The sequence below is a fragment of the Moschus berezovskii genome, chromosome 1 (assembly GCF_049115385.1).
Source record: "Moschus berezovskii isolate FMDL1 chromosome 1, NW_MosBer_1.0, whole genome shotgun sequence".
Taxonomy (NCBI): domain Eukaryota; kingdom Metazoa; phylum Chordata; class Mammalia; order Artiodactyla; family Moschidae; genus Moschus; species Moschus berezovskii.
The window spans coordinates 132117851-132145054 of NC_142460.1; the positions used below are offsets into that span (position 1 = coordinate 132117851).

Below are 27204 nucleotides of genomic sequence, written 5' to 3' on the forward strand. Positions count from 1 at the left end.
CTAAATATCTTCTGCTTCTGTTAGGTTCATACCGTTTCTATCCTTTATTGTACCCACCTTCACATGAATGTTTCCTTGGTATCTCTAATTTTCTTGAAGACCTCTATAGTCTTTCCTATTCTATCCTTTTTCTCTATTTCTTTGCATTGGTCATTGAAGAAGGCTTTCCTTATCTTTCCTTGCTATTCTCTGGAACTCTACATTAAGATGGGTATATCTTTCCTTTTCTCCTTTGTCTTTCGCTTCTCTTCTCTCAGCTATTTGCAAGGCCTCCTCAGACAACCATTTTGTCTTTTTTGCATTTCTTTTTCTTGGGGACGGTCTTGATCACTGACTCCTGTACAATGTCACAAACCTCCGTCCATAGTTCTTCAGGGACTCTATCAGATTTAATCCCTTGAATCTGTTAGTCACTTCCACTGTATAATCATAAGGGATTTGATTTAAGTCATACCTCAATGGCCTAGTGGTTTTCCCTCCTTTTTTCAATTTATGTCTGAATTTTGCAATAAGGAATTCATGATGTGACCACAGTCAACTTCTGGTCTTGTTTTTGCTGACTGTATAGTTTCTCCATCTGTGGCTGCAAAGAATATAACCAATCTGATTTTGGTGTTGACCATTTGGTCTCCAAAATCACTGCAGATGGTGACTGCAGCCATGAAATTAAAAGGTGCTTGCTCCTTGGAAGAAAAGCTATCACCAACCGAGATAGCATATTAAAAAGCAGAGACATTACTTTGCCAACAAAGGTCCATCTATTCAAAGCTATGGTTTCTCAGGTAGTCATGTATGGATATGAGAGTTGGACAATAAAGAAAGCTGAAAGCCAAAGAATTGATGCTTTTGAACTGTGGTGTTGGAGAAGACTCTTGAAAGCCCCTTGGACTGCAAGCAGATCAAACCAGTCAATCCTAAAGGAAATCAGTCCTGAATATTCATTGGAAGGACTCATGCTGAAGCTGAAACTCCAATACTTTGGCCACCTGATGCGAAGAACTGACTCATTGGAAAAGATCCTGATGCTGGGAAAGATCGAAGCCAGGAAGAGAAGGGGACGACAGATTCGATGGCATCACTGACTCGATGGACATGAGTTTGAGCACTCTCCAGGAGTTGGTGATGGACAGGGAAACCTGGTGTGCTGCAGTCCATGGGATTGCAAAGAGTCGGACACAACTGAGTGACTGAACTAAACTGAACTGGAGGATTATTAAATGGCATTTATCTCATTTCCTTTAGAATGAAATCTTGATCTAAATCTCACACTTTATACAACAATTAAAATAGATCACATTCTCAAATCTAAAATTTAAAAGTATAAAATTTTTCTTAAACATTCCACTAAAAGAATAGTCCATAAAAGACAAAAATCAATAAACTAGATTTCATCAAAATTAAAACTAAAATTGTAGTCAATATTATAAATAAGAATGTAAAGAACCATTACACTATAGCAATATATATTTGAGTTATAATATGATCACAAATGGGACTTCCCTGGTGGCACAGTGGTAAAAGAATCTGCTTGCAATTGAGAAAACACAGGAGACACAGGTTTGATCCCTGGGTCAGGAAGATCCCCTGGAAGAGGACATGGCAACTGACTCCAGTATTCATGCCTGGAAAATCCCAAGGACAGAGAAGCCTAGCGGACTACAGTCCTCAGGGTTGCAAAGAGTCAGACACGAGTGAAGCAACTAAGCATGCATGCACACATGGCCATACACAGATGTCATAAATTTGTGTGGCTATATGAAAATAGGTAGTCTGTCCTTTGAGCCATCTGTAAGAATGCTAGGATTTATTTCACATTTTTTCATTTAAATAACATTAATTATTTACACTTACCAGCAGCTTCTAGAACCAACTGAAGTCTTGCTTTGGCCTGTTCAGCTGGTGGCTAAAAATCAACCATAAAAAACATACACAAATCAGTTTTAACAGAGCTTTAAATTAATGTATTATTATGTGAGTATCAGAAAATTTAGTGAACTTTATCATAATCTGTCAGGGGATGTTCAACTTTAAGGGAGCCAATATGTTATTCTCTTCTTTTGTATGTGGTTTTTCCTCAAGGACTCTCTATTCCTTATCAGTTCCTGGAAAACAGGAATGAGCAGAGCTGCATGCAGTTCTCAGGACTGAGATCATGAGAAAGGGCACCTGCTTGGATTCCTTTCAGTGACTCCCTTCAGTGACCTTTTACTTAAAGTTAATCTATTCAGTTATGCTCTTCTTGCTCAGGATATGGAATGCTTTCTGGCCCTTTAAAGATTGTTATTTGCTTGGCTTTGCTTTTGCTCAATTTTTTTACTGCCTCAAGCTGCCTTGTATGAAGATATATAAACGTGTGTTTCTGCAAACAAAGCACCCTTGCTTCACTCGAGACTTGGTCCCCTGTGTCCCTCTTCTTGTCGACTCCAGTGCCCAGGTCCCGGTCTACAAAGACCACGATAATAATCAGTATTAATATCAACCCACATCTTAACAAAACTCCATCACAGCAGCTCTACCAATCTACTTTCTCACTCTAGTAATCAAATCACACTTTTCATAATAATGAAAAGAATGAAGTTCCTTTTTTTTTTTTACTGGAATAGGTTTTATCTACTACCCAACTTGTACAGTTAGCAACAGGCAAAAGAAAGGCAACTTAATAATGAGGCAAAATCAACACATTTAACAACATATTCTCAGGTTGTGTTATTTCTTTACATATGGAAACATGCAAAATGACCTATATAAATATCAATTTAAAGTCCAATACCTTAGGTAAATATCATATTCTAAAACCAAATATTTCCTGCTTTCTTCACAGTACTTGAAAAGAGTAATTGTGATAAAGATAAGACACGATGTGAGTTACTGCTATCAGTTCCCATTAATGTTTTTAAAATTATTCTCTCAATGAACTTTGATTCAATACATATAATAATGTTGAAAATACTTTCCTAGCAGTGACCTGATTCTGAGATTTTTGGATAATATATATTGATGGTATGCAAACTATAACATGGATTGTATCAAGCTTATGATATTTATGACAGATCTGTTAAAAACTGAAATACTGAAGACTTTACAATAAGTTTCTGAATAATTTCCTGTTTATATAAGATACCATCATTTGAGAATTAATATTTTATAAGATATATTTGAATGTTTTGCAATTTGTGCAAAAGCAGCCTGAAAAGAATTATATAATTGGATGTAAAAGGAGATGTTATGCTCAGAAAGGTGTAAGAATTTGACTGGTGCTTCTGAATAACCTATAAGACAAAAGATGGGAAAGTGGTAGATGCATCAGGAAAGAAGACAGGGATAACCTTTTATAGCATGGAAAGGGAGTAAACTATGGTCTAAACCTGATTTTGTAAACAAATTTTACTGAAACACAGACATGCTCATTTGTTTATGTATTGTCTATAGTTGCTTTTGTGCTCAACTCAACAGCAGCAGAGTCAATTACTTGTGTTAGGAAACTTATGGCCGGCAAAGTCTAAAATATTGACTACCTAGATCTTTAAGGAAAAATTTGTTGACTTCTGCCATATAAGATGGATAGACTGGAGAGAATTTGAAACAGTGGGGTGATGAGATGAGATCTAAACTCTGATACATCATTCTAGCAATATAATTGAGGATGAACTGAAAAGAACAAAACAGAAGGCGAGGAGTTCAGTTAGGGAGCAATTAAAGAAATTCAGGTGAGAGATGATAAGAACCTGGGGTGGTGCAGGAGTAGTAAGGTTGGACAGGAAAAACTATATTTGAGAAAAATTTAATTGGTAACATGAAAGAACTGATTGAAAATGAGAGAAGAAGGAGCTGACAAACAAAAAGGATATTTTATATCATATGTCTCTAGAAAAAAAGATATGTAAGTGTGTTTTATGAAGTTATAAAACTGATATCTACTGAATATGATCTCTGTAACAGTTATAAAGGAAACTGCCTGTACGAGTCAAGCAATTAACACAGACACTTCACAACACTTTCACAACATGTCACATCACTTTGAGGGAACAGAGTAAATGTGCAGAACTGTGGAGTCCATGGCCCAGCTAAACAAAGCTGCTGGAACTCAGCAACAACTCACTGTTATGCAAAAATCCAAGCCTAGGGTCATAAAATTTCTTGATTTTTCCTAGGACTTTAGGTCACCCAAAAGACAAATAGTGTGTGGAACAAACAGTACTTCTCAGAACCAGATTCAACCCCCAAACAGTCTGTGACCTCTGCCATCTACTTAACAGACACAGTAGAAACATGACACTTTGTGCATCATGAAATAACTAGAATGGCAAGAAGGAAATGATGTTCTGACTAGCAGGTCTCAGGTTTATAAAGTATACATTTCAGAGTATCCTGGTAACCAGTGACCTTTGATAGAAAAAGGCGAGACACTGTATTGGTTAAGGTATTTCATGGAAAAATTATAGGTCTTTCATAAGAAGAGAGTAACAAATAAAAAATATTTAAGACAAATTACAAAGTGATGAGAACCAACATCCAATAAAATATTAACAATATAGTTAAAGTCTCTTAACCCACAAAATCCCATTCCATAGCAGCTCTCCCTCTCCCCTGCTTAAGACCACTCTCTTAAAAACATGGTGATTATCATTCCTAAAGAGTCTTGATGGTTTATGCTCAAGATAAAACACTTGTTAACATATTTATATGTATTAACAATCTATAATACAGGATTAATATTTCAAAGATAAAGAAAACCAGGGAATAAGAGTAGTTTATTAACTTGCTTTAACTAGTAAATGACAGATTGAAATTAAGACCTACTGACTCCAGATCTCAGGATTCTTCTAATTACTAGGATATTCATAAGGTCAAAGAAATTAATTTCATATAGAAAAGAATAAGGATAGACTTTTTATTTTCCGTCTTTATAATTTAATTTTGGTAATATTTTGTTTAAATAAAATTGGTAAATGGTACTAATGTTATTCAGAGCCAAAAATGAAACTTTCCTGCCAGACTACTCTGTCCATGGGATTCTCCAGGCAATAATACTGGAGTGGGTTGTCATGCCCTCCTCCAGTGGATCTTCCCAGCCCAGGGATCAACCCTGCATACCTTATGTCTCCTGTACTGGAAGGCAGATTATTTACCACTAGAGCCATACGAAAGTGAAAGTGAAAGTCACACAGTCACATCTGACTGTTTGTGACCCCATGGACTATACAGTCCATGGAATTCTCCTGGCCATAGCACTGGACTGGGTAGCCTTTCCCTTCTCCAGGAGATCTTCCCAACCCAGGGATTGAACCAGAGCCTCCTGCATTGCAGGTGGGTTCTTTACCAACTGAGCTATCTGGGAAACTACCAGGGAAGCTCTAAACAAGTAAGAAACTAGTATCAAATGCAAACGTTTGGAATACAGCAATTACTTATTATAAGAACTATAAAATGAAGATATATTTAAGAACACAATGTCAAAACTATATTGCATGAAGCAAACTTACAGAAAAAAAATTGTATCCTGTTGAAAAATCAGTTCAGTTCAGTTCAGTTGCTCAGTCATGTCCGACTCTGCGACCCCATGAATCGCAAGATGCCAGGACTGCCTGTCCATCACCAACTCCTGGAGTTCACCCAAACTCATATGCATCGAGTCGGTGATACCATCCAGCCATCTCATCTTCTGTCGTCCCCATCTCCTCCTGCCCACAAACCCTCCCAGCATCAGAGTCTTTTCCAATGAGTCAACTCTTTGCATCAGGTGGCCAAAGTATTGGAGTTTCAGCTTCAGCATCAGTCCTTCCAATGAACACCCAGGACTGATCTTTAGAATGGACTGGTTGGATCTCCTTTCAGTCCAAGGGGCTCTCAAGAGTCTTCTCTAAAACCACAGTTCAAAAGCATCAATTCTTCGGCAATCAGCTTTCTTCACAGTCCAACTCTCACATCCATATACGACCACTGGAAAAACCATAGCCTTGACTAGACGGACCTTTGATGGAAAATTAATGTCTCTGCTTTTTGATATGCTGTCTAGGTTTGTCATAACTTTCCTTCCAAGGAGTAAGCGTCTTTTAATTTCATGGCTGCAATCACCATCTGCAGTGATTTTGAAGCCCAAAAAAATAAAGTCTGACACTGTTTCCACCTGTTTCTCCACTCCCCATGAAGTGATGGGACCAGATGCCATGATCTTAGTTTTCTGAATGCTGAGCTTTAAGCCAACTTTTTCACTCTCCTCTTTCACTTTCATCAAGAGGCTTTTTAGTTCCTCTTCACTTTCTGCCATAAGGGTGGTGTCATCTGCATATCTGAGGTTATTGATATTTCTCCCGGCAATCTTAATTCCAGCTTGTGCTTCTTCCAGCCCAGCGTTTCTCATGATGTACTCTGCATAGAAGTTAAATAAGCAGGGAGACAATATACAGCCTTGACATACTCCTTTCCCTATTTGGAACAGTCTGTTGTTCCATGTCCGGTTCTAACTGTTGCTTCCTGACCTGCATATAGGTTCCTTAAGACGCAGGTCAGGTGGTCTGGTATTCCCATCACTTGAAGAATTTTCCATAGTTTATTGTGATCCACACAGTCAAAGGCTTTGGCATAGTCAATAAAGTAGAAATAGATGTTTTTCTGGAACTCTCTTGTTTTTTCGATGATCCAGTGGATGCTGGCAATTTGATCTCTGGTTCCTCTGCCTTTTCTAAAACCTGCTTGAACATCTGGAAGCTCAGGGTTCATGTATTGCTGAAGCCTGGCTTGGAGAATTTTCATCATGACTTTACTAGCATGTGAGATGAGTGCAACTGTGTGGTAGTATGAGCATTCTTTGGCATTGCCTTTCTTTGGGATTAGAATGAAAACTGACCTTTTCCAGTCCTGTGGCCACTGCTGAGCTTTCCAAATTTGCTGGCATATTGAATGCAGCACTTTCACAGCATCATCTTTCAGGATTTGAAATAGCTCATCTGGAATTCCATCAGTTCCACTAGCTTTGTTTGTAGTGATGCTTCCTAAGGCCCCCTTGACTTCACATTCCAGAATGTCTGGCTCTAGGTGAGTGATCACACCATCGTGATTATCTTGGTCGTGAAGATCTTTTTTGTACAATTCTTCTGTGTATTCTTGCTGCCTCTTCTTAATATCTTCTGCTTTTGTTAGGTCCGTGCCATTTCTGTCCTTTATCGAGCCCAGCTTTTCATGAAATGTTCCCTTGGTATCTCTAATGTTCTTGAAGAGATCTCTCTTCTTTCCCATTCTCATGTTTTCCTCTATTTCTTTGCATTGAATGCTGAGGAAGGCTTTCTTATCTCTCCTTGCTATTCTTTGGAACTCTGCATTCAGATGCTTATATCTTTCCTTTTGTCCTTTGCTTTTCACTTCTCTTCTTTTCACAGCTATTTGTAAGGTCTACCCAAATAGCCATTTTGCTTTTTAGCATTTCTTTTCCATGGGGATGGTCTTGATCCGTCTCCTGTACAATGACATGAATCTCCGTCCATAGTTCATCAGGCACTCTATCAGATCTAGTCCCTTAAATCTATTTCTCACTTCCACTGTATAATCATAAGGGATTTGATTTAGGTCATACCTGAATGGTCTAGTGGTTTTCCCTACTTTCTTCAATTTCAGTCTGAATTTGGCAATAAGGAGTTCATGATCTGATCCACAGTCAGCTCCTGGGCTTGTTTTTGCAGACTGTATACAGCTTCTCCATCTTTGGCTGCAAAGAATATAATCAATCTGATTTCGGCGTTGACCATCTGGTGATGTCCATGTGTAGAGTCTTCTGTGTTGTTGGAAGAGGGTGTTTGCTATGGCCAGAGCGTTACTTTGGCAGAACTCTATTAGTGTTTGCCCTGCTTCATTCCAAGCTCCAAGGCCAAATTTGCCTGTTACTCCAGGTGTTTCTTGACCTCCTACTTTTGCATTCCAGTCCCCTATAATGAAAAGGACATCTTTTTTGGGTGTTAGTTCTAAAAGGTCTTATAGGTCTGCATAGAACCATTCAACTTCAGTGTTGCTGCTGCTGCTGCTGCTGCTAAGTCGCCTCAGTCGTGTCCAACCCTGTGCGTCCCCATAGACAGCAGCCCACAAGGCTCCTCTGTCCCTGGGATTCTCCAGGCAAGAACACTGGAGTGGGTTGCCATTTCCTTCTCCAAACTTCAGCGTTACTGGTTGAAAAATAATATTACTTAAATCAAAATGAGTAATACATAGTTTGATAAATAAATATTACCAAAATTGAAATAGACAGAATATAAATGTGTTCCCTTAAAAAAATAAATATTAGCATTGACATTTACAGAATAGTAAGAATAGTATAAATTTTTATTGTAAGTTTTCATATCATATATATCATATAGAGCTTACATTTTCTAAACTGTTAGAGGTCCTTTTTTGGGGAGAAGGGGGTTAAAAGTATTTTACTGCCATGGATTATACAGAACTGCCCTGCTCTCTCCCTTTCCCTTGTTAGCCAAGTATACCCTCATAACTCCATCTGTAAACCAAGTTTTAGAAAAGAACACTCACTTTCTTAGGAAGAAACAAAAGCTCCTAAGGTGAAACCAAAAGATAGTTCAGTCTCTTGATGATTATAGAGTTGACCATCCTCAAGGTCTAGACTGTTTCCTTCAACTTTGGGTTTACTCTTATTTATTCCAATCCCCTGAGTTCCTTACAAATTGACTGCATATCTAGACTTCTCAAAATACTGCCAAAGCTAACATTCCAAACCAGCACAATTATTTGAGCCATGACCATAAAAAAAAAAAAAAAGAGGGAGAGAGAGAAGCAAAGAGAAATCTAACCTTAAGGAAAACCATTTAAACTATTTGCTCACTCTTCTCACTTCTATTCATTTTTAGCATCCTAACCACTGGCCACCACTATGGAAATTCTGCAAGTGGATGAAACTATAGCCATTCCAGCTGCCAACCACAGTCTTGGGGTTGTTAATGACAGGGAAGTATAAAGTCTGAAAAACTTGCCAAGCAAAGAGAGAACTCAAGCTTAGAAAGAAACACTTCACAAAATCAAAATTAGGACTACATTATATGGTTTTCAGCTATTACTCTCAGTTTTATCTTATCATGTGCTCATTTTGAACAAAAAATATATACAGTGAGGATACTGGAAGATGGCAGAATAGGAAGCACCAAGAATCTAACTCCCCATCTAGACAATAACTGCACTGGCAGAATCTTTCAGACATAACTCTTTTAGAACTCTGGATTCTGTTGAAAGCTGGCAACTACCAGGGGAAGACAGTATTGCAGTTAATTTCTGTCAATTTCAGCTATTAGGGACTTCCCTGGTGGTTCTTGATTAAAACTTCCCCCTCTCAGTACAAGGGGCACGGGTCTGATCCCTGGTCAGGGGACTAAGATACTGCATGCCACATGGTGTGGCCTAAAAATAATAATAATAATAACAATAATAATAATAAATATAATAAACTTTCTGTTTTAAAAAAATTCAGCAATTAGCACAGTAGCAACTATCCATCCCCAATGCCAGCTACATGGCTAACAGCAGTGCACCTGTTCCTGAAGCTGCTTGCCCACAGCATAAGTGTTGGTAAAAAGGTGGAGAAACTGGAACCCTTGTGTACTGTTGACAGGAATTAAAACAGTACAGTGTTGTGTAAAACAGTACAGTGTTGTGTAAAACAATAATGCAGTACCTCAAAAAATGAAATACAGAATTACCATATGATCCAGAAATTCCAAATCTGGGTACCGACCCCCCAAAATTAGAAGCAGGGTCTTGAAGAGACATTTGTACACTCATGTTCATAGAAGCATAATTCATAATAACTAAAATGGAAACACCCAAGTGTCCACTGAATGAGTGGAGAAGCAAAATGTGGTATGAAGCTACAGTGAAATATTATTGTTTTTAAAACGATGGAAATTCTATAATATACTACAACATGAATGTGATCAGAAAAGATGTTTGAGGTGATTTCAATCTTCTTAAATTTATTGGGACTTGTTTTGTGTCCCAACATATGGTCAATCCTTGAGAAAGTTCCATGACTACCTAAGAAGAACCTGTTTTCTGCTGCATTTAAATGGAAAGTTCTGCATAAATCTATTAGATCCATCTGGCCTAATGTTTCATTTAAGGCTGCTGTTTCCTTTTTGACTTTCTGTCTAGATGATCTATTCATTGATGTCAGTAGGTTGTCAAAGTCCCCTGTGAATAATACATTATTGTCAATTCATTCCTCCCTTTAGTAATTGTTTTGTATATTCTGATGGACCTATATTGTGCCGTGCTGTGCTTAGTCACTCAGTCGTGTCCAACTCTTTGTGACCCCATGGACTGTAGCCTGCCAGGCTCCTCTGTCCATTGGGATTCTCCAGGCAAGAATACTGGAGTGTGTTGCTATGCCTTGCTCCAGGCAATCTTCCCCACCCAGGGATCAAACCCAGGTCTCCCGAATTGCAGGAGGATTCTTTACCACCTGGCTCACTCCAAATGCCCAAGAAAACTGGAGTGGGTAGCCTATTCCTTCTCCAGGAATCAAAACCAGGGTCTCCTCCATACCAGCTGAGCTACCAGGGAAGCCTGGACCTATGTTGCTGCTGCTGCTGCTAAGTCACTTCAGAGGTGCATATATTTTAATAACTGATGTTGTCTCAGTGAATTGTCCTCTTTATAAGTATATAATGTCCATCTTTGTCTCTTGTTACATTTTTTGGCTTGAAGCTTATTTTGTCTGATATGTGTATGGCTATTTTTGGCTGCCATTTGTTTGGAGTATTATCTCTTAGTTTTTCACTTTTAGCTTATTTTTGCCTTGAGAGCTGAGGTGAATCTCCTAAAGGAAGCATATAGTTGAGCTTTGCTTTTTAATCTGTCCAGCCACTGTATTTTTTGATGGGTGAATTAGATCCATTTACATTTATCGATCATTGAATGATGAGGACTTAGCACTGTCATTGTATCTTTTATTTTCTCCTTCTGCATTTACATTGTTTCTTTTCCCCTGTGTTTCTGACTACCATTTTAGTTTAGTGGGTTTCTCTGTTGTTTTTACAGAAACATCATAGAAAACATTGGTTTTCTCTGTTTTTATGTTTTGTGTCTCTACACTAGATTTATATTTTATGGTTACCATGCAGTTTATATAAAATGTCTTAGTAAAACAGTCCTTTTTTTGCTGATGGCATCTTATGTTCATTTATCTATATGAGTTCTATCCTTTTCCTCCTTCCCTTTTGTGTCTTGTCTCAAATTATTTCTTTTCATGTTGTGAGTTTCTTATCAAAGTAGTTACAGTTATTTTCATGCTTTTTCTCCCCTTTTAACCTTCATGGTATAATAAAGTATTTAAAAATCTATTCTGATACAAAGTTATAATTTTCTGATTCTATCACCGCACTCAAAGTTTTTGTATTTTTGCTTTCTTATTTCTGGTATAAGAGCTACTTTAGACATTTATTGTAAGGTCTAGTGCTGATGAAGACCCTAAGCTTTTTTTTGTCTAAGAAAATCTATTTCTCCTTCATATATGAATGATAATTTTGCTAGATAGACTATGTTTGGCTGATAGAATTTCTTCATTTTTTTTTGTATCTTATTTCTCGTTCCTCTTCTACTTGTACTGTTTCTCTATTTCTGCTGCTGCTGCTGCTGTGTCACTTCAGTCGTGTCCGACTCTGTGTGACCCCATAGTCAGAAGCCCACCAGGGTCCCCCGTCCCTGGGATTCTCCAGGCAAGAACACTGGAGTGGGTTGCCATTTCCTTCTCCAATGTGTGAAAGTGAAAAGTGAAAGTGAAGTCGCTCAGTCGTGTCTGACCCTTAGCGACCCCACGGACTGCAGCCTACCAGGCTCCTCCATCCATGGGATTTTCTAGGCAAGAGTACTGGAATGGCTTGCCATTGCCTTCTCCGTCTCTATTTCTACTTACTGAATTCTCTATATTCTCTCTGCCAAATAGTCTGGTTTACTTACAATGTTTTCTAATGCATTCTTCATCTTGTTGATTGAGATTTTCAGCTCCAGAATTTCTGTTTGGTTCTTTTTTTAGAGTTTCAAGCTTTATCCCTGAGCTGATTAACCTGCCTTCTAACTTTTCTTGCAGTTCATTGAGCTTCTTCATAACAGATATTTTGTATACTCTATCAGATAGATTCCAATATTCCATGACTTTATGTTTGGTTTCTAGAGAACTGTCATTTTCTTTTTGTGATATAGTGTTCTTGCTTGATAAGTTATTCTTCATGGTGCTTGATGAGTTGTTCTTCTGGTGGATTTAAAGAAGCAAACACCTTTCTACTTCATTCTAACCATTCAACAGGTTAGAAATTAGAGGCCTTTATTTGTTTTCCAAAAAATGATGCTATACTACACAAACCTCACATGAGCTGCCTCTGATTATATTTGAGAGCCAGCACTTTCCATCTCTACCACCTCTGTTAGAGGCATCACTTCGTGCCTTCCTTATCACTGTTTGTGCCTCGAAGGTCACTGGTGCCCTGCTGCTGCTAGGTCACCCCTTGGAGCACCAGAATGGTGGGTCCTTCTGCCATGTCCATGATATCCTGAGTCCCAAGCTCTGCCACCATGGAGGGTGAGGGTGGAAGAGGAGTCAGGGTTGCATGGACACTTCTGCCATGTCTGGTGTTGTCAGGTATGCAGTTCCATTCCTTCAGGCGGGGAGGGAAGTGGTGGCTCTGGCCCCACTGTCACTGCAGCCAAGTCACCTATGGCCACAGCTGCCCTGTGTGCCATCTCTCCTGCTGTGGCCAGAAGTCAAAGTCATATGTGCCACCTCCTCTGCTGCTACTTAGTTCCATGGACCTGTGGGTATAGCTGCTGAGACTGGAGGGCCATAATCACAAGCAGCCCCCTCTGCTGTTTCCTCAATTCTATCTCCCTATGTATTCCAGACCACTCACTCCCATTTAGATGTACAGATATATGTAGAATTCTCTGGCATTCTGTTATGCTGGGCAGAGTCAACTTTACTGAGTAGTATATGTTTTACTAGTTGAATATTGAAGGGCAAAGACAATGTCTCACTCTATGCCATGAAGCTGACATTACTCCAATATCATTTCAAATTTCAAAGATCTTACAGCATAATGAGGAAAATAATAAAATAATAACTATTTAAAAAACTACAAATTTACTAAATGTCTACACTATGCCAAGACTGTGTTATTTCTACATTTTCTTAAAGGTCAGACAGCAGCTTCCTTAATGACTCAGACAGTAAAGAATCTGCCTGCAATATAGGAGAACTGGATTGGATCCCTGGGTTGGGAAGATCCCCTGGAGAAGGAAATGGCAACCCACTCCAATATTCTTGCCTGAAGAATTTCATGGACAGAGGAGCCTGATGCACTACTGTCCACGGGATTGCAAAGAGCTGGACACAACTGGGCAACTAACACTTTATCAAGGTATAATAAAACTATAATATATTACACCATCTAAAGTGCACAGTTTTACAGGTTTTGACATGTGTATACAGCCATGTAGGCATCATTACTGTTAAGATAATCAGCATGTCCATTACTCAAAAATTTTCCACATTCTTCTCTAATTCTTCCATGCCCTTCTGTGCCTCTATTCCACTTCCCAGTTCCCAGGCAACCACTGATCTGCTTTCTTTCACTATACATTACTTTGCATTTTCTACTATGTTACACAGATGGAATCATATAACATATACTCTTTTATGTCTAGGTTTTAAATTCAGCATAATTATTTTGAAATTCATCCACGCCATTGTGTATACTGACATGCATTCCTTTTTCCTGCTAGATAGTATTCCATTGTAAATAAACACTACAACTTCTTTATGCATTCACCCGTGGACATACAATTTTTGACTATTATAAAACATAGTATAAACATTCAGGTAAAAGTCTCTGTATAGATATATGCTTTCATACCTCTTGGGTAAATATCTAGGATTGGAATGGTTGAGTTATATGGTAAAGATATATTTAACATTTTAAGAAAATACCAAACTGCTTCCAAAGTAGTTTCACATTCCTGCTAGCATGGTATAAGAGTTTCTTGCTCCACATTCTAGCGATGACTTAGTATAACTTATACTAAGTTTTAATCTATATTTTCCCAATGATTATTGGTGCTGAGCATCCTTCCATGTGCATGTTTATTACCTATATACATATATTAGATGGTAAGATAGATGGTCAAATCTTTTGCCAATTTATTAAACTTTCTTATTATTGAGTTGTCAGAATTCTTAATTATAATAAACAGTAAGTTTTCATACACAAGGTTTGCAAATTGCATACACTCACAGGGAATTATATATTTACATTTATAAAGCCCCTCCCCTATTGAGTGACTTGTTTTTCATTATCATAAGAGATACTTTTGAAGAGCAGAATTCCCTAAAATGGATAAAGTCCAATTCATCAATTCTTTTTTTATATAAATGATGTTTCTGTGGTGTTATATCTAAGAAATCTTTATGTAATCCCAATTCACAAAGATTTGCCCTATGCGTATACTTGGAAATTTTATAGTTTCTGATTACATTTAGCTCTATGAAATACATTTTGATAAATCTGTATATGGTGCAACATATACACTGAGAACCCTTTCATTTTTCTGTAGGCTTTTTTGCCTTTGAATATTTGTTAAAAATCAATTGAATATATTTATCCACAGAAATGAGTCTATTTCTAGACTGTCTATGCTGTTCCATTGATCTATTTGTCAATATTGGTACTAATACTACATTGTCTTTATTTATTACTACAGTTTTATATTAACTCTTGAAATCAGGAAGAATAACTCTGGAGAAAAACTCCAACTTCTTCTTTTTCAAGTAGCTTTGGTTCTTCTAGCTCTTTTGCATCCCCAGGTTCAAAAAATTAGAAAAAAAGTTTATTAGTTTCTACAAAAAAAAAAAATTCCTGCTAAGATTTTACCATGGGATTTCATTGAATCTACATAGCCATTTGAGGAGAGGGAACATCTTAACAATGTTAAGTTTTAGCCTGGTATATATTTTTCTATTACCTTTACCTCTTAGTCTATATACCTGAAAAAATTCTGCATTTTAATTAGAATATTTAGACCAATTTGAACTGTGGTGCTGGGAAAAACTCTTGAGAGTCCCGTGGACAGCCAGGAGATCAAATCAGTCAATCCTAAGGGAAATCAATCCTGAATATTCATTGGAAGGACTGATGCTGATGCTGAAGCTTCAATACTTTGGCCACCTGATGCAAAGAACTCACTCACTGGAAAAGACTCTGATGCTGGCAAAGATTGAGGGCAGGTGAGAAGGGGATGATAGAGGATGAGATGGTTGGCTGGCATCACTGACTCAATGGAGATGAATTTGAGCAAACTCTGGGAGATAGCGAAGGGCAGGGAAGCCTGAAGTGCTGCAGTTCATGGGGTCCCAAATAGTCGGACATGACTGAGCAACTGAACAGCAAATAATCTACTACATTGCTGCTTGTTTTCTATTTGTCCCATCCAATTGTTTGCTCCCCCACTTTCTTCCCTGCCTTTGCTCAGATTGACCATATTTAGAACTCCATTTCATATTCTTTGTTGGCTTATTAGCTGCATCTCTTTTGTGTTACTTTGGTTGTTGCTTTAGAGTTCACAGTACACACCTTTGTTACCCTCTATCTTCACTACATCATTTCCTATACACTATAAAAACCTTACAATAGTATCCTCTCATTTCTTCTTTCCCAGCCTCTGTATTAGTATTGTCACTGCTGTCACATATTGTTATAAACTCCACAGTAAATTGTCTTATTCTTTAAACATTGTTTTAAAGAGACAACTTTACCCATGATGTTATCATTTCCAGGACTCTCTATTATTTTATCAATCCAGTTTTCCATCCAGTGTCATTTTCAATGTTGAAAGGGGTTCCTTTGATATTTCTTGTAGTGCCGGATGTTTGGAGATGAATTCTTTCCACTTCTGTGTCTCTTTTTAAAAAGTCTCTATTCGGCCTTCATTTTTAAAATATATTTTCCCAGGGTACAGAATTCCAGGTGTATAGTATTTTTCTTCCACTATTTTTAAGACATTGTTTTCCTGTCGTGTAGTTAGTATTGTCTCTAATGACAAATCTGCTTCCACAGTTTTGTTTCCTCATACATAATAACAATAATATTTTTATTTGCTTTTAAGATTTTCTTCTCACAACTGGTTCTAAGCAATTTGATTGTGATATGCCTTGGTGTATTTTTCCTCACATTTTGTATGCTTGGGGCTTGTTGTGCTTCTTGGAACTTCTGGTTTATAGTTTTTATTAAGTTTGGGAATATTTTAGTCATTAGGTCTTTGCGTACATTTTTCAGGTTTCCCAGGTGGCACTAGTAGTAAAGAACCCTGGTGCCAATGCAGAGGATGCTTTCAGTTGCCCCCTTTCTCACCTTTCCTTTCAGGATTCTAGTGACATGCATGTTGTGTACTTGATCGCCTGAAGCTGTACCACAGCTCAAAAATGCTCCCTTTTTCCTGCTTTTCTTTTTTAGTATTTTTCTCTCCAGTTTCATTTTGAATAGTTCCTTTTGCTATGTCTTTTATTTCACTAATCCATCTCCTGCAATATCATCTCTATTAATCCCATCCAGTGTAATTTTCATCTCAGTCATGTAGTTTTCATATTAAGAAACTTTATTTTTTAATAGCTTTCATATTTCTTCTAAATACATTCAGTCTTTTTAGCACTTCTCTGACCACATGAAATACAATTATAATTGTTAATGTCCTTGTCTACTAATTCTTTGATTATATAAATTCTCAGTCAGTTTCAACTGATTTATTTTTTCAAATGTTATATTGGGTGTTGAACAGTTCTATGAAGACCTACAAGACCTTTTAGAACTAACACCCAAAAAAGATGTCCTTTTCATTATGAGGGACCAGAATGCAAAAGTAGGAAGTCAAGAAACACCTGGAGTAACAGGCAAATTTGGCCTTGGAGCATGGAATGAAGCGGGGCAAAGGCTAACAGAGTTTTGTCAAGAGAATGCACTGGTCATAGCAAACACCCTCTTCCAACAACACAAGAGAAGACTCTACACATGGACATCACCAGATGGTCAACGCCGAAATCAGATTGATTATATTCTTTGCAGCCAAAGATGGAGAAGCTGTATACAGTTAGCAAAAACAAGACCAGGAGCTGACTGTGGCTCAGATGATGAACTCCTTATTGCCAAATTCAGACTTAAGTTGAAGAAAGTAGGGAAAACCACTAGACCATTCAGGTATGACCTAAATCAAATCCCTTATGATTATACAGTGGAACTGAGGAACAGATTTAAGGGACTAGATCTGATAGATAAGAGTGCCTGATGAACTCTGGATGGAGGTTCGTGACATTGTAAAGGAGACAGGGACCAAGACCATCCCCACGGAAAAGAAATGCAAAAAAGCAAAATGGCTGTCTGAGGAGGCCTTACAAATAGCTGTGAAAAGAAGAGAAGCGAAAAGCAAAGGAGAAAAGGAAAGATATAAGCATCTGAATGCAGAGTTCCAAAGAATAGCAAGGGGAGATAAGAAAGCCTTCCTTAGTGATCAATGCAAAGAAACAGAGGAAAACAACAGAATAGGAAAAACAAGAGATCTCTTCAAGAAAATTAGAGATTCCAAGGGAACATTTCATGCAAAGATGGGCTCGATAAAGGACAGAAATGGTATGGACCTAACAGAAGCAGAAGATATTAAGAAGAGGTGGCAAGAATACACAGAAGAACTGTACAAAAAAGATCTTCACGAGCAAGATAGGCACAATAACGTGATCATTGACCTAGACCCAGATATCCTGGAATGTGAAGTCAAGTGGGCCTTAGAAAGCATCACTACGAACAAAGCTAGTGGAGGTGATGGAATTCCAGTTGAGCTATTTCAAGTCTTGAAAGATGATGCTGTGAAAGTGCTGCACTCAATATGCCAGCAGATTTGGAAAACTCAAATTTGGCCACAGGACTGGAAAAGGTCAGTCTTCATTCCAATCCCAAAGAAAGGCAATGCCAAAGAATGCTCAAACTACTGCACAATTGCACTCATCTCACACACTAGTAAAGTCATGCTCAAAATTCTCCAAGCCAGGCTTCAGCAATATGTGAACCGTGCATTCCCAGATGTTCAGGCAGGTTTTAGAAAAAGCAGAGAAACCAGAGATCAAATTGCCAACATCCACTGGATCATGGAGAAAGCAAGAGAGTTCCAGAAAAACATCTATTTCTGCTTCATTGACTATGCCAAAGCCTTTGACTGTGTGGCTCACAATAAACTGTGGAACAATCTGAAAGAGATGGGAATACCAGACCACCTGACCTGCCTCTTGAGAAACCTGTATGCAGGTCAGGAAGCAACAGTTAGAACCGGACATGGAACAACAGACTGGTTCCAAATAGGAAAAGGAGTGCGTCAGGGCTGTATATTGTCACCTTGCTTATTTAACTTATATGCAGAGTACATCATGAGGCTGGAAGAAGCACAAGCTGGAATCAAGATTGCTGGGAGAAATATCAATAACCTCAGATATGCAGATGACACTACCCTTATGGCAGAAAGTGAAGAGGAACTAAAAAGCCTCTTGATGAAAGTGAAAGAGGAGAGTGAAAAGGTTGGCTTGAAGCTCAACATTCAGAAAACTCAGATCATGGCATCTGGTCCCATCACTTCATGGGAAATAGATGGAAAAACAGTGGAAACAGTGTCAGACTTTATTTTTTTGGGCTCCAAAATCACTGCGGATGCTGATTGAAGCCATGAAATTAAAAGACGCTTACTCCTTGGAAGGAAAGTTATGACCAACCTTGATAATATATTAAAAAGCAGAGACATTACTTTGCCAACAAAGGTCCGTCTAGTCAAGGCTATGGTTTTTCCCGTGGTCATGTATGGATGTGAGAGTTGGACTGTGAAGAAAGCTGATCGCCCCAGAATTGATGCTTTTGAACTGTGGTGCTGGAGAAGACTCTTGAGAGTCCCTTGTACCGCAAGGAGATCCAACCAGTCCATTCTAAGGGAGATCGATCCTGGGTGTTCATTGGAAGGACTGATGCTAAAGCTGAAACTCCAATACTTTGGCCACCTCATGCAATGAGTTGACTAACTGGAAAAGACTCTGATGCTGGGAAAGGTTGGGGGCGGGAGGAGAAGGGGACGACAGAGAATGAGATGGCTGGATGGCATCACCGACTCTGTGGACATGAGTTTGAGTGTACTCCAGGAGTTGGTGATGGACAGGGAGGCCTGGCGTGCTGTGATTCATGGGGTCGCGGAGAGTCGGACACGACTGAGTGACTGAACTGAACTGAATGTTATATTGTCTTGGTTTCACGAATATATGGTAATTTTTGATAGAATGTCAGACATCGAGAATTTTATTTTGCTGTGTGTGGGATATTTTTGTATTCCTATAAATTACCTTGCTGTTTGTTCTGGGACACAATTACTTGGAAGCAGTTTGGTCCTTTCAGTTCTGGCTTTGTTAAGCTGGACCAGAATAACTCTGTGGTTAATTTTCCCCTCCATTGAGATAAGGCATTTTTATTTAGTACTTGCTTAGAAGCACCATGAATTAGGAGGCTTCTCATACTGATGATTGGGAATAGCACTATTCCCAACTCTGCATGAGTGGGAGGTACAATTTTCTCTAATCACTTCATGTAGTTCTTTCCCAAGCTTTGGCTAGTTTCTTCACATGCAAGTACTGATGAGTAGTCTGTGGAACACTCAAGGGGCCCTCTGCAGATCTTCTATAGCTCACTCTTCTCTGGTAACCTGCGTTGTGAATTCTATAGGCTTTGCATCCTGGGTATCACAGCTCTATCATCTCAACTCAATGAGACCACCAGGTATGCCTGGTTCTCCTACCCTGTAGCATGACTGGACAAGTTCTGTAGGCCTTAAGCTTGAGCAACTAAACAGCTCATCTCATTTTTCACATTTCTCAGGAATCACTGTCTTTCATGTCTAATGTCCATTATCTTGAGAGCTGTTTTTTCAAATAATTTGTTCAAATTTTTAGTTGTTTAAGATGGGAGGATAAATCTGACCTACTGTTACATCTTCACTGGAATAGGAAGGCTATTATTATTATTTTTTTTAATACTAAGCCTTGTGAAGAAAAGTTACTGGTCCAAAGTTACACAGCCATTTTTCGAATGTATGTTTATAACAATGCATTATATATACTCAAAACCTATCAGTTCCCTTTGTCTGGACAACTGTTACTTCCTTTTCCTAGCTAATTTATGAGTTCAGCTTCTTTAAGGCAACAATGTCTTACATCTCTGTGTCATTAGCACCTAGGATAGTGTTTGGAAAATAGTCAATGCTTAGCAGGTATATATTTGAAACAAACTTCCTTGCAATTTTTAAAAATCTTATCATATATAAAACAATTCTGAAGCATAAATTCTACAGAATTCTACGTGTCAGTAAGAATTTACCTAACAAGCAGATGGATTATTGAGAGGATGATAACGATACTGTGGAAATTATAACAAATAGTAAAAATGAACCATGTAATCTACACTCAATACGTTTTTTAACCAACTTATTTGATAATAAAATGGCAATTCTTAAAGTGATCACATAAGCCCTAAATATATATATATAAATATATAAAAGTGATAACTTCTTTGTGCCATATATTTTACAGCAACATAACAGATATCCTGAAAAAGAGTATAAACTACCTAAAAAATTAAATTTTGGGAAAAAAAATAGTTGTTATTTATTACATGTTTATAATGCTCCAGAGACTGTGCTAAGCACTTTACATACATCTCATTTAACAAAATTCTCATAATGATCCTAACAAGACAGGCATTCTTAATGCCATCTCTTAGATGAAGAATAAATTACCATAAGTCACAAAAGTGATAAGGTGGCAGAACTTGTATTTTAACCCAGATCACAAAATCCATGTTCTTAGCAACACTATACTGCTACATAACTAGGGATTCATTTGTTTATTAACTTTCATGGGGGTGGGGGGGATAAATCAAATAATTTTTAGTTGCCAGAAAAGACCATATAAAGTTAAAACTAAATTTTCTTTAGTGTTTTGAATGCTACCATTAACCATCTTAAAGACTGTGAGTGTCATTTAAAAAGCTCATTTTAATCAAGCTTTTTCAAATGAGTAACTTTAAAAATATTAAACATATTCACAGTATAGGTACTGTGCTCTCTCCTTTAAAGTAAAGGCAATCTCACTATGACAGAGACACATATCAACAGCTTATCATATTTCTGGCTACATTTCATTTTAACAGTTACTATAATTCTATCTCTTAGGATCAAGGTCTAAGCTAGAAATATTACACATAGCTCAAAAGTAGATTTATCTTGCCTCTAGAACTTAGCACCAAGTTAGTTTAAACAAAGACCAACCAGAAAAGAACAGAATTAAACCAATAGCACATATTCTGTTTCCAATAGCAAATTCCTCATAAGAATTTTAATCAAATATTTTTTCTAAGCAGCTTAAGCAGTTTGCAGAAAAGTTATTGATAGCTATTTTCTTTTAAAAACCGAGACAAATGTCATTTTATAGACAAGTAAGTTAAAGAGGTGACTTTGATCCTAAGGTTACAATATTCCTCTTAAGGTCTGTTTAAGAAACTCATATTCACTACCCAATAACAGTACATGTGAAATGATCCTGCACATAAACTGTGCAAATATACAGCCAGGTTTATTTGTTCATACATTGTTTATGGCTGCAAGCAGCAGGGTTGTATAGTTGTGGTAGAGATCTTATGGTCCACCAACACTAAATATTTATTTTGTCCTTTATTTAGACTTCCCAACTCAGAGATCGAACCCAGGTCTCCCGCATTGCAGGTGGATTCTTTACCAGCAGAGCCACAAGGGAAGCCCTTATTTAGGCTATACCTGTATTCTTTCCACTTAACTTTTCCACCCTATATATAGCTGTTAATGTTAGCTTCACAAAGCAAGCTTCTAATTAAGTTATTGCTTAAAAAACTCATCAGTGACACTCCATTGCTTCCAGATTTAAGCATAAATTAATCACCTTAATTTTCAGTGCTATCAGTACATTTCAACCTTATTCTTCTACCCTTATCTTTCAACCATTTCTGTATTCATACCCAGTATTTCAACAGTACATGGCTTCTTACTATTTCTCAACCACGTTCTGCATATTTCTCCCACTGCTTTCCTCATGCAGAAGCCTCTATTTGGAATTTCCTTTTCCTCAGTCATCCTTAGTTGCAGAAATGCCATCATCTTTGTTGAGCCCTACCTAGTTGGCTGGATACAGTATGGACTATCAAATGACTCATAGAGTACTCAAAATCCTTGTGAAAATGCTATAGACTACCTCTCTGTTCTTTCAAAACAGTGCCTCTCCCCTCCTTTTCCCCAATGGGTCAGCAGGAAAGAATCCACCTATAATATAGGAGATGTGGGTTCAATCCCTGGGTTGGGAAGATTCCCTTGGAGAAGGAAATGGTAACACACTCCAGTTTTCTTGCCTGGGAAATCCCATGAACAGAGGAGCCTAGCATGCTATAGTCCATGGGGTCACAAAAGAGTCAGGCACAACTTAGTGATTAAACAACAACAACAACTCCTGTACTTAGTTTCCTTCATTCCTAGCCCCAGACATGGAACCTCACTGCTTAACCTAACTTTTAACAGAACTTAGGAAGAAGGTTTAGATTTGTCAAGAAAGTAGCTGTATATGGAAGCTAGGCAGATGAAGTAGAAATTCTCCCTGCTCTGTGGAACCAAGACAGGCAAGGAGAAAGGGAAAGAAGCTTGGCTAACTCAATGAAAGGTTAGAAGCTTAAAACAAACAAAAAATGGAAGAAACAACAAATCCAAACCATCATTTATTTGTAATTGCTACATAACTGTGCCACAGAAATGTTTACTTAACATGTCCTGTCAGAAATTGTGGCTTTCTTTTTCTTTGACAGCTGAACCAAGAGATTCTCCCACAAAAGGAAGATATTAGGGGGTTTCATTTGCATCAGTTCATGGTACATTAGGCCTCTCAGAAATTCTAAAATAATTCTATGCAAAACAAATTATTTTACTAAAACTTCTAGACATGACATTGAGGTTAAAATAAAATTATTTTTAATAATATAATTTTTAATATATTTTCAGGTTCCTAAATTTTTTCTAAAGTGAAAAGGTGTGCAGTAATATACAAGGAAAAACATTCATATTGTTATAAACACTGTTTTAGTATCTTGGTGTTATATTTTAAACATTGTTATAACCATCTACTTTTGCTATCACAATTTTAATTATCAGCACACCATAAATATTAATATTTTAGGATAATCTATTAGATATTATTTTTAAAGAATTACATAAATGTCTTTCCTGATCCTTTTAGAATTCAGTTTAAAATAATACTTTCTATTTTTAAAAGCCTTTGTAGCCTGGCAACAGCTATTTCTAAGAAACTTATTCCCTGTGACTACTTTTCTTTCAGTTATTTGACTTTGTCTCTCTCTCTCTCTTTGTATCATCTCGCGACTGCTGGGAAGGGAATGGTGTTCTCTGCAGTACCAATCACCTGGACTAGTCTACTTATTATTTCTCTTTGCTGTACTGACTTCACAAAAGTTTTTAACTCTCTAGACAGAACCTTTTCTGTTTTATTCCAAGTTATAATTTCTATCTTTAAATACAGTTATTTAGTCTCTAAAAGATCTTTCAAAATCACCTTTTAAAAGTTATTTTGCTAACAAAGGCCAAGAGGTAAAAGTACTAGAAGGTTTTTTTAAGTTATGTTTTCTCCTCAAAAACATTAATTAAATTTGAACCACTGGATTCAAAATGGACAATGAAGCAGATAAAATATTTGACCTTCTGTAGGTTTATTTTATATCTCTATAAACATGCTGTAGAAAATAACTAATTGGAATGATTTACTAAGAGATTTTTCTAGATGGATTATTTGCATATAGGATGTTTGCAATATTTCATATGTCCCCAAAAGTTTTATATGTATGGGGGGAAAAAAAGTAAAAGGCAAAGAAAGACTGATTATGCATCAAACCGTATTCTAATCTTAACTATGTAAACTTTAAGGGTTTGTTTTCTCATCCATGCAAGCGTGTTCATCACAATGTTTTTCAAAAATAGAAAACTGTCCCCCCAAAATAAATGACTAAATAAATTGTGGTTTTATCCCTTGATGGAAGCAGCACAGTAGTCAATTTTGCAAATATTTTTAAAGACATTAAATAACATGGGGAAATGCTAGAATTACATTTTTGTACTGAAAAATTAAACATGTAAAATGACTCAGATTTGTTAAAAAAAAGGAAATTAAATTTTAAAATTTTACATAAAATGCATATCCTAGGAAAAAACTAGAAAATATGTGATAAAATAACAATTTTTATTATCTACTCTATCCTTAAGTCTTTCTATGTTTTTCAAATAGGATTTCATCAGTTGGAGCAAGAAAAATGGGTTTCACAACAACAATAAAAAATGTCTTTATAGTTAAAATAATAAAAATATTAAATGACTATTAAATTATTTTACAGTTCAATATAAAGTACATTAATGTCACATTTCAGTGTATTAAAGTATGCCCTAGAAATTTTAAGAATTACTTAAGTTTTGCCTATAATCTGACATCTGCCACCCATTCTTGCTACTACCAAGAGGTTATAGATATATTTTGCTTAGAGGTGATTTTATAATGGATAAATATACCAGTCTTTTGCCTCAGGAGACTAGTGATCAAAAGTAATAAGTGAAAATTATGTAGATGATCAAATACTGTTTTTTTTTAGTTGACATTAGTCTAATCACAAAACCACTTCCCTATTCATCATATTTAATGATCTCCACTCAAGGAAAGCCCAAAACCATGGGTGTTGTTACTCATGATTAAAATATACTAGCAGAGGCTTGATTTCTAACTTACGTTGCTATTTTCCTTTTAGAATTCTAATGTGGAGCCCAAGTAATATATAAATATATAATCAATATATTATTTCTTGAACTCCCATTCTAAAATAATCAGATTCCTCTTTCTTGCTAGTTTCCTCCTCACCCATCCTTGCTTATCTAAGACAATGAGGTAACCTAAGCCCTATTTTACTCATGAAAATTATCACACTAATCAGTTCAGTTCAGTTCACTCGCTCAGTCGTGTCCATCTCTTTGCAACCCCATGAGCCACAGCACGCCAGGCCTCCCTGTCTATCACTAATAAAATCCTATAATCAAGAGTAGTACTTTATGTATTAAAAAAATACCTATTATAAAAGGGCAACTAAATACATTTTCACAGTAACTTCAGTATGATAACCAACTCTATACTACTTGACTAACCCTCCCTGTTCTTTTCAGTTGACCACTCCACCAAAATGGAAGCTGATTTTTCACATTCTTGAAAAATGAAATTTCTTTCAAAATTAGTTCTACGTATTTTTATTTTTTCAAAAGGCCATGAAGGAGAAAACAAAAGGTGTTAACAAAATCACTGATTTCTAAAAGATTAGAGAAAGAAAGAGTTTAAGACAACTCACACAGTAAAATGACAGCCGGTCAAGTTCTCTACTTTCTCTGGGAGAAGTCTCAGTTAGTTTTTTAAATGTGCAAATTAGATAACTGATACTTAATGCTAGCCAATGATGCAAAACTTTCATGCCTGAGTGCTAAATCGCTTCAGTCGTGTCCGACCTTTTGCGACCCGCCAGGCTCCGCTGTCCATGGTATTATGCAGGCAAGAATACTGGAGTAGGTTGCCATGCCCTCCTCCAGGGGATCTTCCCAATCCAGGGACTGAACCCACGTCTCTTATGTCTCCCGCATTGGCAGGTGGGTTCTTTACCACTAGCGCCACCTGGGAAGCACCCATCATACTTCATTTATAAACTGCATCTTCCAGACTGATAAAATAGCTACAGAAAGCAATTTGAAAAATGTGAAAGAAGTCTTAGACATATTCATACTCTCTGAGAAACTATTTCTAATTTCGGGACTTAGAAAAAAATATTTAAAATAATTGAGAGCTATGATCATTCAGATATTTCAGATACTTGCTTTAGAAAAGTGAAGGCCAGGAAGTGACCTAAACCTCCAACAACAAAGAGCTCATTAGATAAATCTAATTCATAAGATATAATATTTCTATTAAAAACAATGACAGTGCTAAACATTTAAAGTATGTAAAACTGCCTGCCAACATGAAAATGCCAGTGTACTATATATATCAAGAAAATTTAAAGTGTTTATTCTTTGACACATAATTTAAAAAAAAATCTAACCTAAAATAATCATTTAAGATTCAAAGATCTATGTACAAAGATGTTTGTCACAGTGCTACCTATAAGAGCAAATTATTGAAAAATGATTGAAAACAATATACCAATAAATTTTAACAGAATAATTAAATTAATTTCAATATACTGATACAGTAAAGTACACTATAGCTATTGAAAATGTTTACCAAAAAATTAATGACACTGAAAATTATTCCAACTATACTCCTACTCCTAAGTGAAAATACAAGATACAAATATAGATCATACTTCAGTTTTGATTTATGTGAAACACGTATTATAGTATGGATGCACAGAACAGATATGAAGGAATCATCCCAAAATGTTACAATGGTATATTCTTTCAGCAATGGCAGCAAGAGGAGATTGGTGTAAATCTAGATAAAATGACTGAAGAGCACTGGGAAAGTAAAGGCAGATGACAACCTGAGACGTATCTGCTGAAGTAAAACAGCACATTTTGTTTTTCTTGCTTGGGAACATTACATCCCCATGGCTTAAATGGCAAATATCCACAGCTTTAGTACCAGAAGTAACAGATTCGGTTCAGTGCAGTAGCAGAACAACTAGACCTTTAATGGGGAAATTTTGGAAGTGAGAGAGTCATTGAAGGCTGAGATTATAAACTGTCCATATGCTCCCAGCTATCTACTAAATTATGCATGTGGGCAGAAAATCCCAGAGAATCCAGTGAAGATTGAAAGCCTGTGATACTTATAAATTTGCTCTACCTTGCAATGTATTCGTCATCTACATACATCACAGTCATAATGTGGAAACCTTACTGCCCTGAGGCATCATTCACTGACCAACCACTAAACTATACCAGGCACAGGAGCCATGCTAAGCAGACAACACTAACAAACACACAAAAACTGAGCTAAGATACCAGCAACCAAACACTGCAGAGGCAATAAATTTCACAGATTGA

The 27204-nt window shown here is 37.0% G+C and overlaps 1 protein-coding gene across 2 annotated transcripts in view; it reads right to left on the bottom strand.

Annotated features, from left to right (window-relative positions):
* Positions 1-27204, bottom strand: part of RSRC1 (arginine and serine rich coiled-coil 1) — a 452228-nt gene that overhangs the window by 199437 nt on the left and 225587 nt on the right. For both annotated transcript variants that reach the window (XM_055410889.2, XM_055410879.2), the window contains exon 6: positions 1852-1903. In XM_055410889.2, the coding sequence (XP_055266864.1) occupies positions 1852-1903 (52 nt within the window). The remainder of the gene's footprint in view (positions 1-1851; positions 1904-27204) is intronic.